Raw genomic sequence first — 15,942 nt, forward strand, 5'->3', positions numbered from 1 at the left:
GACTGTGCACTTATTCACATGGTCTAAACTTTTGGGTAGACCTGTGCGGTGCCAGGAGTTGGACTTGATGATCCTTATGGGTCCCTTCCAACTCGGGATATTCTATGATTCTATGATTCTATGTCATCATTGAATGGCTTGGGTTGGAAGGGTCCTTAAAGGTCATCTAGTTCCAACACCGCTGCCTCTGGGCAATCTTTTCAAGTGCCTTACCATTCTCTCAGTGAAGGACTTCCTCCTAACATCTAGTCTAAACCTACCTTCTTCTAGTTTAGAACTGTTATCCCTTGTCCTATCACTATCTGTTTGAGTAAAAAGTCATTCTCCATCTTTTTTATAGGCCTCCTTTACGTACTGAAAAGCTTCACTGAGGTATCCCTGAAGCCTTCTCTTCTCCAGACTGAACATCCCCAGCTCTCTCAGTCCTTCTTCATAGGAGAGGTACCTCCAGCCCTCTGATCATCTTTGTGGCCCTCCTCTGGACCTGCTCTGACAGTCCCAGATCCTTCCTGTGCTGGGGGCCCCAGACCTGGATGCAGCACTCCAGGTGGGGCCTCACAAGGGCAGAGCATAGGGGGACAATCCCCTCCCTCAACCTGCTGGCCACTCCTCTGTCAGTGCAGCCCAGGATGCAGCTGGCCTTCTGGGCTGCAAGCGCACACAAACCTTTAAGAAAAAAAAGGCCTTCCACATGTGTGTGTATATATATATATGTACATATATATATATATATGCAGACATGCTACCAGAGTTTAATGGGTTACAAGTCATGTGCAAATCACATCTGGGAGTTATGAGAACTCCAGGTCATTGGAAATTACTAATTCTTTAACCAGAATTAGTAAACCAGATTTTTTTCCAGAAATACTAATTCTTTAACTACGTTTTCATCTAGAAATAAAATTATTATTTTTATATAATCATTTATATAATAATAACCATAAAATGATTATTTTATTTCTAGATGAAAGTGGTAAGTTTTTTTATATAAAAGTAAGCAGTGAAAGTTTACTGCACAGATAAAGATACTGTCAAAGTAAAAAGCAGAAAAATAAAGAGTAAAATGGCATTTTAGAATTTGTAGAAAAGATAGAACAAAAATATTTTTCCCAGTGCAATTTAGTGAACATCATTTATATTGCACTCAAATATATACTGGTTCAGCTGAAACAGAACTTTGAAACTTTTTGACCAAATTCTTCCAATAGTAGTATCAGAATGTTATATTCAAATAGAACAAAAATGCAAAGAATATTGAAAAAAATGTTTTGAAGGTTTTGCACATTGATAGAGGAATATATTTTTTCTCATTTTATTTTCCATCCTGTGGATTACTCAAGTCTTTCCCCAGATTTTGTTTATAATATATATTCAGAAGAGCTGCCCCTTATATAATTTCTTACAATTGAAACTTTGTTTTAATGGGTAAGCCTGCCAAGTTAGCTTCTGTGAAGCCAACAATAGAAATTAAGAAAAGAGACCATTATTTCATGAAGATATGTTGCCCTAAAGCTACCCGAAAGCAATTCTTACAATTCTTACCAAATTATCTTTGAAACACAACAGGGAGAACAGAAAAACTTCATTTTCTGTGCAGATCAGAAATATGGATTGTTCGAGGAATAGTGTTATAGTCCCAAAGAATCAATCTGTCTGTGTGATAGTGCTCATTCTTGTACCAGTAATAGTTGTTTAGCCAAGTCAGGGATAAATAAAATACAGAATAGTCACTGAATGTAAAACTTAAGCATGTGCTTTGTGCAACAATATAGCTGCATGAAGTTATACCGGAATACATGAAGTCTGATAAAATGATTATGTAAAAGAATAGTGTCCCTTGAACTAAAAAGTAACCAAAATTATGCTTGTGGTATCATTTAACACCATCTAAAGGTTTTTAAATATGTATACATGAGAGTGATGTGGCTAACAAGGGCTGCAGTAAGGAGTACTTTAGAAAAGAATTTGAGTTGGCTGGCATACAGAACTAAGGCAGTAGTTTCCCTGATTGTCTTTCACCCTGGGGACTCAGTTGTAAATCTTGGTGAGAGTAGGAGATTGCTTTCTCTCAATGACAGCTGTCAAGGGTTACATGGGAAATGAATTCTGGCACTCTCAATTTAGTCTGTTGAGAAACGCGGGAGAATGCTTTAAGTCTGCCCTGATGACTTCAGAACCTTACACTGAGTAGATTCAAACCCTTGAGGACAAAGAAGTGAAAAGACTTTGTCAGAGTCCCTTAGGCAGTTTTCTGTTAAAAAGTTGAATGATCATCAAAAAGTACATCGTTCACTGTATTTCATTTCTTTTTCTATCGCTTTCTCTCCATTTTTTTCCTTGACAGAAACAATGTTAAGCTTCTTTTTTAAACTTTGATATCTGATCAACAGTGTTTTCAAACTTTTTTATTTGAAAAGTACTGCATTACTGTTGGTATCTAGAACACGTATAGAGACTGCTACTCAAAATGAATAAAAGTAGATAATTCACTCTGAATTTATGACAAATTCTAAGAAATGAATATAGACTAGGAAGGCACTGCTTGGAAAAGCATAATTGCAATATTTCCAGCCTATGGAATTTTAGTAAAGTTCATAGTAAAGTCAACAATACACAAAGCTGGTAACTGCTCAATATAGTTAACTGCTCACTTTGCAAAAGTCTCAAATAGAGAGGAATCATTTTTTATTGCCACTTTTTTCAATGTGGGCCTGTTGCAGAGTGATTTTTTCACAGGGAATATGGCCACATAACCCATAACTCTAAAATATTTCTTTAGGAAGCCAAGTGCTTTGTGAGTAGTGTTTTTATGTACATTTAGATCTATCAAAAATCTGAGGTCCTGGTATCATGTTTCTGATGAACCTAGACCACAGAAGTGTTCGCTGTAATACTGTAGTATAAATGTGGTTGATAATAGTACAAATTAACATTAATAATTTGCACTAGATTTCATTAAGTATATATTTACTTGTGAGATAAAAGCTGACATACTTCACTTTTAATTGTATTCCAAAATATTTTGCCATTGATATAAATATGCCAAATATTTTCTCATTGTTACAAAGATGCATTTTTTTTAATAGTTTCTAAGGGAAAAATTCTGCCAAACTGCTCTGATGACTAACTTGCTTTATACTAAAATAAAACTGGAGTAAGAAATATTTTTAAAAAATCCATGAATTTGCAGTTATTATTTTTAGCTTCCAACTGATTTGGTTTAATGTTGTAAAACAATACAGTTTTTGATCACCAGTTTAACTAATTTAAAATGCATGTGTTTTTCTCTCAGATACGTATGAAAGTTCTTCTTGATATTCTGTCCAAAGCATGAATGCTGGTGTTGCTTGCAGATACATCAGAAAGATGAAGTGCTTACCTGTCACTTTTCTTTAGATGTGTTCTCTGTGTGTACAGACATTTGAGGGCATCTATGTACAAGTAGCATCAACACAGTAATTTTTTGTCTTAATAGTACCAACTCCTGAAGCATGTCTTAAAATCTTTCTCTTTAGGTTTTTGATAATCAGAGCATTGTTTTCCACATGTGAACATCCATTCAGTTGCACCAAAATATGTTTCTACTACCTTTTGAGATGTTGTCATGGTTTTGGCTGGGACAGAGTTAATTTTCTTTGTAGAGGCTCACACAACGCTGTGTTTTGTATTTTTGATGAAAATAGTGATAGTGATAACACACTGATATTTTAGTTGTTGCTGAGCAGTGCTCACACGGAGCCAAAGACTCTTCTGCTCCTCGTGCTGCCCTGCCAGCGAGGAGGCTGGGGGTGCACCAGGAGCTGGGAGGGGACCAGCCAGGACAGCTGGCCCAGGCTGCCCAGAGGGATGTCCCATAGCATGTGGTGTCATGCTCAGCAATAAAAGTAGGGATAAAAGTGAGGTTAAAGAAGGAGGGGGATGACAGGTGGTATCATGCTTCCTGGAAGTGGCTGAACACCTGCCTGCCATTGGGAAACAGCAAATGAATTCCTTGTTTTGCTTTACTTGTGCATGTGGCTTTTGCTTTACCCAGTAAGCTGTCTTTATCTCAGCCCCTGAGTTCTTGCACTTTTACGTTGCTGATTCTCTCTCCCATCCTATCTGGGAAGAGTGAGCTGTGTGGTACTGAGCTGCCTGCCAAGGCTAAACCACAACAGATGTCTTAGCCAGATCTCCAGGCAGGTAACGTTCCAGAAAGGAGTCATTTAAAATCCTGTATCTCTGCCAGCTTCAGGTAAAAAGCTCAGATATTGTTTGGCATCTCCCATTGCACCCCTCCTATTTATTTACAAAACTTAAATGAGCTGCAATTGATAACAATTAATATCCTTCTGAAAGATATAATATACTACCAACATGAATAGATTAGGTGTACCTAATATCCGAAGTCTCAACAACAAAGGCCTCTGGCTTTGGAAAAACAAAACACAACACAAAGTTTTCTCAGCTTATGTGAATCCTTGATACCACCATGGATGGAAAACTGCTTAAATCCAGAGTTGTTTTATCTTAGAATGAGAAGAATCAGTTGTCAGTCCCAAACTCTCCCACCCTTCTATCAGTTGTCATCTAAAAGTTTATATTTCTTGTCAATTGAGGAGTGGAGCGTATTACTACTGGTTCAAATTATTTACCCAGTAAAGAAAACATGATGAAATTGACAGTTCCTCATAAATACCAGATTCTTGGTAAGATAAAAAGCCTAATTAAGCTCTTCAAAAGAAATATTCTTAATGAGATCTTTTTTTAAAGATGAGAAAAGTTCTTTAATCTCATTTATAGGAAGATAAATCAGATTGTAAGGATAGTAGTAACAAAGAATATCCCTATAAACTTTCCTGACAATGATTATGAATCTGAAACTGCCTTATGAAGCAGTAATAAGCAGTAGTAAGCAATAGAACAATTTATCGGATACCAAAGCAAAGAAAACAGAGCAAGATAAGCTCCTTCTTACAATTCCTTGCATTCTAGAAGATGTAATGAAGTGTGGCATTTAACATACTAGTTCTTACTTCAGACATAATATATGAAAAAATGACCTACAGTGCCATCAGGAGTGCAGAGCCCTGACAAGATCATCTGATTCAGTTCTCATTTTTGTGGTTAAGAGTTATGAAACATATAAAGTGCAGAGATTGGCTTTCTGTCCAAAGACAAAATGGAAAGCGGTTCCAAGCTGCTGAGGGAAAAATTCCATGCTGAACATATTTGTTTTAGGATTTGGTATCTTCTTAGCTAGTTCTGGGGTATAGCATATTCAGGCTGCATCAAGTCCCGCTTAGCCAGATTTGCCAAACAGAACATAGACTGGCAATCAGAATTTTTCAAATGTCATTTGATTCCAGGTTAAAGGCAAGTAAGCTGACTATCTGACATGCTCTTTATCAAATAAATAACAACAAAGGTACAGTCCATGTGGAGTGAAGATTTCCTACCTCATAAATTATGATTTTGAAACCATATCTCAGTGTACTCAACATTCCATGTAAATCTATTACAAATGTTAAATATATTATATAATTAATAAAAAGATATCATTGCTTCAGTAATTTAAAAAAGTGTTTTTTTTTTTTTTTAAATCTTACAGTATCCCAACATCTCAATGAGTCACTTCTTTTACTCATGAAAAAAATATTAGGAAAGTAAGTTTTTCCAAGACAGAGGTGTTTTGGTGATCATGTTACCTCAGAAGACATCCAAAATACATATTAAAAAATACTTTACAGAGATCCCATTTCAACAAATTAAATGTTTTAATCACTATACCAAAAGAGTTTGCCAGAACAGCAGCAAACTGATCTGTTGTGTCTATCAACACTGAAATCACTGTGAAATGATCAGAGTAATGACATTATAGAGTGGGGGGAAACAACACAGTAGAGCAATTAAATGCTTTACAATTCACAATAGGTTATACAAACATATGTACTTTGTTTCATATGAGTTTTTATCACATGGCATTAAAGTAGCATATATAATCTTTCGTATGTTCTATTTTTTTGGCAGGCAAAAAAAAAATTCAACATACTTTCTTTGGTAAATTTGCTCCCTGTAACTTGCTAGTTAACCTTTTTCTGACACAATACATAGCAGCAATGTATCACTGCAAGACTGCCTGAGAACTACCTACCTTTATTCACTAAAAATATTGGTTTCCTATGCATAGACAGTAACTCTCTTGCAATATAAATGATATAAAATAAAATAATCATATGTAATAGTCTGAAGCAGTATTCAATATTTTGTAGCAACTGCATGCAGAGTCTCAGTGAAGAGAAACCAAGTTCATTATTGACTCAAGTGAACCCAACTGAGGTTTGAAAGAAAGGTCGTATGTAAAATCTCTGTTGAATTAAACGATACAGGTTTGCCAGGAACATCAATCCCTTCCCAGTACTATACTCAAGGAGTTGGAATATTTACTCCCTTTGTACACAAACTCATAACTGATCATTAACAATGAACTTTAATAAAAATGTTCTTTACTTGTTAGTTAAAGGCAATTTTAGAAGGAAAGGTATATGCTGGAGGAAGTTCTATTTCTTCCTTTAGGTTAAGTTCTAAACAATTAATTAAAATGAAATTTGATACAAGCCATTTAGTTAGTAAAATTTAGTTTTTTTTTTTAATTCCGTATGTAAAATTATCATTTCAGCCTATTTTATTTCATAAAACCTTATGATTTCATAAGAGTTCATAAATGGTGTATCAAATTTTGTTCACAGTGAAATGATGTAAATGTAATTATGAAAGGAGGTTTTAGGAAGACTGTAGGGAAGACTTCTTTGTCCAGATACACAGCTAGAATTAAACAAGGGAGATGTACGCAGAGAAGTGTTCTGTGGGAACATGCATGGCTGACACAGAGGTTTGAACCAGCCTGCTCTGTACTGTATTCCTTTGAAAGAACACCATTCTTATTTTTATAATGCTCTTAGCCTTCACATCATTTTTCATATCATATCATCATCACTTTCATTTTCATCATTTTCCTTTTTCTCTTATTTTTCTTTTCTTTTTAATAAATGTGTACATTTGAGCTCAATGTAAGTATCTGAATAACTTTATTTGTAGCTGGGGTCTTTATTTGTAGCTGGTCAGTAAAACCATGTAACTGCCTCTGACAGTCAAATGGAGCAGACCTGGACCGAAACTGCAGGATATGTGAAAAAATATTTATTTTTAACAGATAAAAAATGCTTCACAGATGAGATAGAAGACTGTTCACTGAAGTTTAGTGATACAAAATAGTATACAAGGAAAAAAAGATACATGAGCCTAAATAGGAACGGTTTACTAATTCCTGTTTCTCCTCAATAATTAAGTTGCTATGCTAACTAAGTCACTTGAATAAATTCTGAGGGTAGTGACTGAGGGAATTGCCATTTCTGTATCGTTTTAATGAGAATGAAAGTTCTAATTCCACACATACTGAGCTTGAAATTGCATTAGCTATCTCTCAAATAATATGATGAGCTAATCACCAAAGATAATTATTATTCTTAGGAACAACCACTGTAATAAAATATGATTTTTAATAAGCCAACAGGTGGAGATAATAAAGCTGCCAATAACTGAACTGATTACATCATTTTAGTCCCAATGTTAGTATCCTTAGCACAACTTTACTGACTGCAATTTCCTTCAGCAATTAAAGACAAGTTACAAAAGACAACTGCAATAAAGAAGCAGACAGCGTTCACGCCCGTGATTAAGGTAAGTGCAACCTCTGGAGAAGGTGAAACTCGAGTACTGTGTTCAGTTTCGGGCCCCTCAGCACAAGAAGGACATTGAGTCCCTGGAATGTGTCCAGAGAAGGGCTACGAAGCTGGTGAAGGGCCTGGAGCACAAGTTGTGTGAGGAGCGGCTCTGGGAACTGGGGTTGTTTAGTCTAGAGAAGAGAAGGCTCAGGGGAGACCTTATTGCTCTCTACAACTACCTGAAAGGAAGCTGTGGGGAGCTGGGGGTCGGCCTCTTCTCACAGATAACTAGCAATAAAACTAGAGGGAATGGCCTCAAGTTGCGCTAGGGGAGGATCAGGTTGGATATTAGGAGACATTTCTTCTCAAAGAGCAGTCAGGCATTGGAACGCGTTGCCCAGGGAAGTGGTAGAGTCACCATCCCTGGGGGTGTTCAAGGAAAGATTGGACATGGTGCTTAGGGACATGATTTAGTGGGTGACATTGGTAGTATGGCGATGGTTGGATCAGATGATCTTAAAGGTCTTTTCCAATCTTAATGATTTTATGATTCTGTGAAAGATGGAAGCTGGTGGCTTCTGGCACCAAGAAGGTTCCTGACCCATTTAAAGGTTTACACCTACGAAATAGATTTACCACCCTCAAAGTTGAAGAGAAGCCATATGTGTCTTCAAGCAAAGGATCTGGTCCACCTAACCCTAAACCACACAAAACCACCAGGGAGAAACAGGGAGTCTTAATAATGGGTGATTACCTGCTGAAGGGGACAGAGGCACCCATCTGTTGACTTGACTTCTCCTATGAAGAAAGGCTGAGAGAGCTGGGTATGTTCAGCCTGGAGAAGAGAAGGCTCTGGGAAGACCTCCTTGCCACCTTTCAGTACTTTAAAGGGTCTTATAAAAAGGATGGAGAAGGACTCTTTACTCAGGTAGATAATGATAGGACAAGGGGGAATGGTCTTAAACTAAAAGAGGATAGATTTAGATTAGACATTAGGCAGAAATTCTTCATTGTAAGGGTAGTGAGGCACTGGAACCCTTGTGCCAAGAGAAGTTTTGGATGCCCCATCCCTGGGGGTGTTCTAGGCCAGGTTAGATGAGGCCCTGAGCAACCTGATCTAGTGGCTGGCAACCCTGCCCATGGCAGGGAGGTTGGAGTTAGATGATCTTTAAGGTCCCTTCCAAACCAAGCCATTCTATGATTTTATGACCTTTCAAGTAGAGAGGTTTGCTGCCTGCTTGGGGGCCCAGACCTGTGATATTGTGGAGGGACTGCCAAAGCTTGTCTTACCCTCTGACTACTAACCCCTTCTGTTATTCCATGTGAGCCAGGTGAAACCTGAACAGTATCAAAGGTGACTACACAACTCTGGGAGCAATAGAAAATGGTATAGAGGCCCAGGTGGTGTTTTTTTCTCAATCCTGCCAGTGAAGGGGAAAAGGTGCCAGGGAAAGTGCACTAATTAGATATGTCAATAATTGGCTACAGAACTGTTGTTTATGACAGGGTTTTGGGTTCTATAACAAAGGGACCCAGTTTGCAGATCAGCATCTGCTTAGGAGAGGTGGGATCCAGCTCACTACACAGGGCAAAGCTATTTCACCAATAGGATGGATGACCTCATAAGGAAGGCTTTAAATTTAGCATGAGAGTGGAGGGAAAGAATAACCAGCAGCCCTGTGAAAGAGTAATAGACAGGGTTGCTGAACAAAGGGCATGGGTTGATGTGATAGGGAAGGATCACAAAATCAACAAAATGGGGATTAAGCAGGGTCACCTTCCACACTTGCAGAATATCAAAGAAATGCCTAAAAGGCACCATTATGGAGAAATCCCCCAATCCTATCTATGAACCAAACACGCTGGTTTGCCCCCCTTAAGTGCTTGTACATGAACTCACACAGTATGAGGAGCAAACAAGATGAGTGAGATGTGTGTATGCTTGCAGGGCTATGATCTTATTGGGATCATGGAGACATGCCGGGGTGGCTCTCAGGACTGGATTATTGGAATGGAAGGATATAGGCTCTTCAGGAAGTACAGGAAGGGGAGAAAAGAATGGGATGTCGTCCTCTATGTGAATGATCAGCTGGAGTGAATGGAACTCTGTCTGGGGATGGATGAGGAGTTAACTGAGAATTTATGGGTTGGCACTAAAGGGAAGATGGGGCTAGATGACATAATAGTGGGGTTAGAACATTTTTAAATTAGGCTCATTAAAATCAATTTCCTTCTGGAGAGTTCACAAAAAGACCACTAAACTATGTACAAAATCTCAAAACCTTTTCTCCAGGCTCTAGAGATCTTCCAGTATATCTTATGTGTCTCACCCCTATGTCCTGTTTTTCACCTCTCTGAAAATCTGCATGTTTTACAAGAAGATATCTTTTCTTAGTGATTCAGAAGAAAACTTTTCACCATATTATTAAATATTATCAGCAACTTACTGGATTGAGCATTGAGAAAGCATTTACTACACCAGTACAAATTATTTTGGATCATAAAACATCAAAACAGCAGAGCAATGAACAGATATTAGTGGTCTGATAAATATCTCAATAAAGGTCTAATATTAGCTTCATATTCTGCAACTGTAGACAAAGGTTGAGAAAAACAAATAAAACAGTGGCCATAAATAGGAAATACAGAAGAAATAATAGTGTTTTGATGCATGAATATTCATTTGCCTATCTTTCAATAGGAGTAATTGACCATTTATGGAAATTTCCAGTGCACATAAGTCAGGCTAGACAGCTGACTGATTTATTAATGTAATATAACTTTTGTGATATAAAGTAGACTTTATGGGTCTCTAAACTAAATGTTAGGGATTACAGTGTGAAAACTCTGAGGTCAAATACTGAAAACCCAAGGCTTCCCCAATATTTAGCAAACTCATTTTTCCAATATAGAAATGTAAAAACTCGAATAAAGAAAGCAATAAGGTCATGAAGGTCAGTTTTCTGAACTTTATCCCAGTGTTTTGAAGGCAGGCTTAAAGGATAATACCTGAAATAAGACATTAGAGAACAGAGAATGAACAGGAAAGTTTCTTACCTCGGCAGTTTGGTAGAGGGCTACTCCATTGCCCATTGCTTCGGCACTGTGCTCGAGAAGCACCCTGGAGTAAGTACCCAGTGTTGCAAGTAAAATTTACAACATCATTTAAATTGAACTCGCTGCCATTAGTCATTCCATGAGCTGGATTCCCAGGATGTCCGCATGTGATTGCTGTTAAAAGAAAAATAGGCATGCTAGCAACTAACTGAAAAGTACTGTTTCCTGGAATCACTTGCAGGTTGGAGCTGTTTTTATTTCTGAAATTTTCTTTTATATTTATGCAAGAAGTTTAAGAAAAAATATGATGCATTTATACAGAGATCTTAACTGCCAGGGGAAAAAACGTTAATTTTTCTGTAAGACTTTCAGAATCTACTTTTTACCTTATGGTGAAAGTTGTAATATAAATAATTATATGTACATGCATTTTGACACCCTACTGATACATACTATACCTTAAAAAATATTGAGACTGCACTATATTTCCTAATAATGCAGATTAAAAAAAAAATCTGCAAGATTCAAAATCTAGTAGGGTAAAACAAACTGAATTCAAGTATTGCTTCAGAACATTCTGGACTTCCAAAGCATTCTTGTTCCTAAAATTGTTGAGTTGCTTTGTTTAAATCCTTTTAATTAGATTTTCTTTTGGCAGTAGTGACATCATTGTTGGGATTAAATCGTTCCCATTATGCATATTATGTGTTTGTTAATATGCTTACATTATACTTATATATTTTATAATGGTTAAGCTGTAGCCTTCCACATGACCAGACATTAAAATAACACAGAAAAATATAGAAAAAAACATAGGTACTGACAACTGAAAATAAGAAAGTCAAAGATATATATATGCAGCTTTTCAACATTGTGCTGGTGATAATGGCTATCATACTAAGCAAATATCCTATTCACAGGTATACCTTCTAATTAATTTCTTTGTTATTTTTTCTTTTCTTTACTGAACTGACACCTGAAAAATAATGTTACTGTTTTCTTTTATTTTACCACAGAGTTCAGTTATGAAATAGTATTTTCAACAATACTTGATCTTTGAAAATTAAATAGGACACCTTCCTGTATCCAGATTTATGTATTTAGTCCTTAAATTGTACAAATAAATCTACTTCAGTCACTTAAACCCCTTTGTGCACTATTCCATTCACAGCATTTGAAGATGATACCCTAAGCATCAGAATAAAATGTGAGTATATACATAGGATCTACTTTGTTCTAGCCCAGCTGGTGCATTTTTTGACTGTTACAGATTATAAAGTTTCAATAACTAAAATATTTTCTGTAGTCACTGTCTTCACAGTCACTATCTTTCCTATATGACAAACTATTCAACTACAAAATGCTATTACCATAAAATTTCTACAGTTTCCTGAACAAATTCTATGCCACGGGTTCTTACAATACAAAAATTAGGTCTTGTATAAATACTCTGATAATGAAGTATAATTCTGCTCAATTGTCCTTTTCAACAAAAACATATTCTTGTGGGTCAGATCCTCTTTAGACATCATTACTACTGACAGATTCTGTTTTTTTGATGCCTCCCAAAAACTAAAGATCTCAGATTCTGAGACTCTAGCCACAGGATCTGGTTTGTTGTTGCTTCATTAGTTTTATAGATATTCTTGACCTATTGATTGATCAACACTGAAGTAGTTGGATTCACACAGTAGCAAGTACTTAAAAACATATTTGTAATTAAAAAAAAAGAAAAAGAAAAAAGATAATTTGGCATTATAGTGTTTCCAATCATCATTAGGCTTTTATACAGTCAACTCTTAATATTGTTTACCTAAGTAGTACCCAACACATTTCAACTAAAGATTATTACTAGTGGTTTTATGACATCTAAATTGTGAATAAGAAATCCCCTTTTCCTGCCTAATACAAAGAACTGTCCTATGCATGCAGAAATGCATATGTCCGAAATATGTCATGTGGATACTGGAAACATAGCAAAGAGATCTCTCCATTTAAAGTAATAAAAATCCCAAGTATATTCTGAAGTCTTTAACACAGTATCAGTCTTAGACCCTGAAGTATGCTATATAACTAAGAGGTTTTAGTCAATATTAATACAGTATATATTTTTCGTAAAGAAAGTCACTGTCTTGATTTTTGTTGTGTTGTTACTCACAAAGAACTAATCAGAGATCTTCACCTTTCACGTTAACTCCCAATAATTATCAAGTGAATAGATCTTTTGGAATATATTTAGCCCAAAGTATGATCTAATGGATTACCCAATACTGAGGTAGGGAAACACGTGTGTCAAAAATTGTGCACGATAAAGGAGCATAGGAAATGAAGATAAAAGAGTCATGTGTGGAGTATTCTGAATACTTTCTTAGATAATGTTTTTTGAAGATTAAAATGTCTAGTATTTAGAAATCTGAAATTCCATTCCAAGCCAATTACAAATATGAAAGGATGCATAAACTGTAAACATATCACAAAACGTAGCCCAACTCATAGTAGATTTTCAGGGGTACAGCCTGCAGCATCTTTATGGTTCCCCTGGTGTATTTTTAGTGTCTGACTCATATTCCTTAGTCAGAGTAATACTGACTCTGACTCAGAGTAATGTAATACTTTTCAGTATTACATTAGTGAGCCCGTTTCTAGCACTGGTAAGCACTATGTTTCCACTTTCCCTCTCAGAAATAGCTGAGACATTTTTATTAGATTTTTTAATAAATAAATAAATAAAAGTGGGAAAATCATCTGAAGCTTGGTTGCTGACAAAAAAGGGGGGGCGGGGGAAGGGGTGTATGTATAGTTCTTTAGTCTGACAGTTATAAGCAAAATAAACCCATGTTGCTGCTAGGCAGCCTGTAAAAACAGAAACTACTGCTGATTCTTCTCAGAACAGTAATAACAGTAGCAATTCAGGAAGGAACTGACTCTCCCCTTTCACCCCTCCCAGCTTTCCCCTTTTCTTTTGAAGGGATTTTGTTCACTGCATGGTAAAATTAATCCACTAAAAGTAATAACACAAGCTGGTGGCATTTCTCCTTTGATGAATATAAATCACTTGAAGATATCAATAGGATTTTAAAAGGACAATGACATTTGGCAGATATTTCCTGCAGCTATATACAGGTCGAAATAAGAAAGTACTGAACATTTTGAAATCTAATGACTTATCAGTAATATATTTTCTTAGCAATGAAACAAAGATACTAACATCTTTAACAGAAAAAATGATCGTCTTAGTGACTCTATCTCTGTGTGCATTAAAATACTTCTGTCTGAATTATAGACATCTTGAAAATGAAAAAAAGAAAAAAGAAATAATTGATGTAAACGATCATTAAAAATAACCAAAATTATATAGAAATTGGGAGTTTTATTAAGACCAAAAAACAATAATAAATGCTAGCACACAATAAAGTAGCAAAATAATAAGCAGAGAAATCAGACTTGACTGATTAAATGGCTGATGCTTTGGAAAGTGTCAGAAGACCTGCCACACAAATGTGGAAGGAAGTAGAGTGGGACTGAGTCAAAAAAAAAATATATATACTTTCAAAAGCAGATGATTTAAGAACAACAACAACACAAAAGAGAGAATAAGGAAGTCAATATTTTTCTAACAGATGTAGTATAATCCAGTACTATGCCTGGGCCTGGGTTTGCACTGACAGATATTAGGCCAACCTGGAAAAATGGGCAGTTACCATCAGAACAGTATTCCAGCTTTATCCAGCAAAGAAAAAAATTAGACCATTAGTATTCTTACTAAAAAAAAATATGAGGGAGAAGCTCTGTAAGACGACACTTGACAAAGAAGCTACGCCTGGAGAAAAAAGGAGAAAGAGACAGATAAAGTTATTAAGGTGCAGCCTGCTGTCCAACACACTTCAATGCCTATGTCAGCCTCCTGAAAAAAACAGAAATCAGACATTACTGGATACAGATAGTCAGCCTGTGCTAAATGAGAAAGTGGATTAGATTATCATAATGACCCTCATCACTGAAAATATGTCCAATAAACATCTGTTCTTAACACATCATTCGAATACCTTTGAACATCTCATCCACCATTAATATTTAATTAAGTTAAAGGTAATAGCAATATTCACTGAAAAATGAATTATACTTACGGACACAAACAGGAGTTTGTCCAGACCATTTATGATCCTGTAGGCAAATTCTGACAGAGGTACCAACAAGTCGAAAGCCAGGATTACACTGATAGACTACAGTGTCACGATAACTGAATCCATCTCCACTAATATGACCATTTACAATTGGATCCGGAGAACCACAGTGACCAGCTACAATAGAAGAACAATCCATCAAAACTACAAATTCTTACAAATCTTGCCAACATTTACAAGAATGCTGATATGAAAAAAAAATAAATCCTGTTCTCAATAAAAAAAAAAATAATATTAGAGTCAAAGAGCATATAGTAGTGGATCTGGGAACAAGATCTAGGGTGTAAAAACTGCAGGTGATATTCCTTCTACTCTTTCAAGGTGACAGAGTTAGTCATTCAGATATTTGAAATTTTCATATATACAGTTTCTGCAAATTCTGTTGTAAAAAAGACAAATTTGTCAGAAGAATGTCTGGTGCATATAAACTGCAAATGTCTGAAACTACAAATCATTCAGTATATTTGTTACAAAATGGACAATTTTCAAATGGGTAATTTTTTGTTAGTAGTATTATTTTACCTTTTCCTTAATAAACCTGCCTTGGTCCTCAGAGAAATGTGAATTACAAATAAAAGGGTTTTTTTGTTTGGTTGGTTGGTTTGGTTTTTTAACTCCCAGACCCCCATTATTTCTTCATAGTGCTCATGTTGATCTTCACAGTGCTCATGTTCATGATTTGGCTTGGATTTTGTGAACAAATCTCTACTAACAAATTGATTGGGGCCATTCTCTGGCAGAGGCCAACCAGCACAGCACAGTCTGTATCCATAAACTGAAAATCTCTAGCACAGCTGCTAGTAATCTGCCTACCAGGATTAATACTGGTTTAAGCTAACTTGAACAGTTCTTAGAAATTGTCTTGGAGAGCGTTAGCCAAAACATGTCCAGGCATTATTCTAACAATTTAAGAGGTGATATGATCAAGTTTCATATTCATTTTCATGTCAATGTGTTATTTCATCAGAGTAAATGTAGTGTCTGTTATTCTATGTATC

The 15,942-nt window shown here is 36.1% G+C and overlaps 1 protein-coding gene across 14 annotated transcripts in view; it reads right to left on the minus strand.

Moving 5' to 3' along the window:
- Nucleotides 1-15,942, minus strand: part of CSMD1 (CUB and Sushi multiple domains 1) — a 1,157,973-nt gene that overhangs the window by 53,612 nt on the left and 1,088,419 nt on the right. For all 14 annotated transcript variants that reach the window (XM_083828025.1, XM_083828026.1, XM_083828024.1 and 11 more), the window contains 2 exons: nt 14,888-15,061; nt 10,761-10,934 (listed from right to left, as the gene is read on the minus strand). In XM_083828025.1, the coding sequence (XP_083684151.1) occupies nt 10,761-10,934; nt 14,888-15,061 (348 nt within the window). The remainder of the gene's footprint in view (nt 1-10,760; nt 10,935-14,887; nt 15,062-15,942) is intronic.

Source organism: Anser anser (genome assembly GCF_964211835.1).
Source record: "Anser anser genome assembly, chromosome: 3".
Lineage (NCBI taxonomy): Eukaryota > Metazoa > Chordata > Aves > Anseriformes > Anatidae > Anser > Anser anser.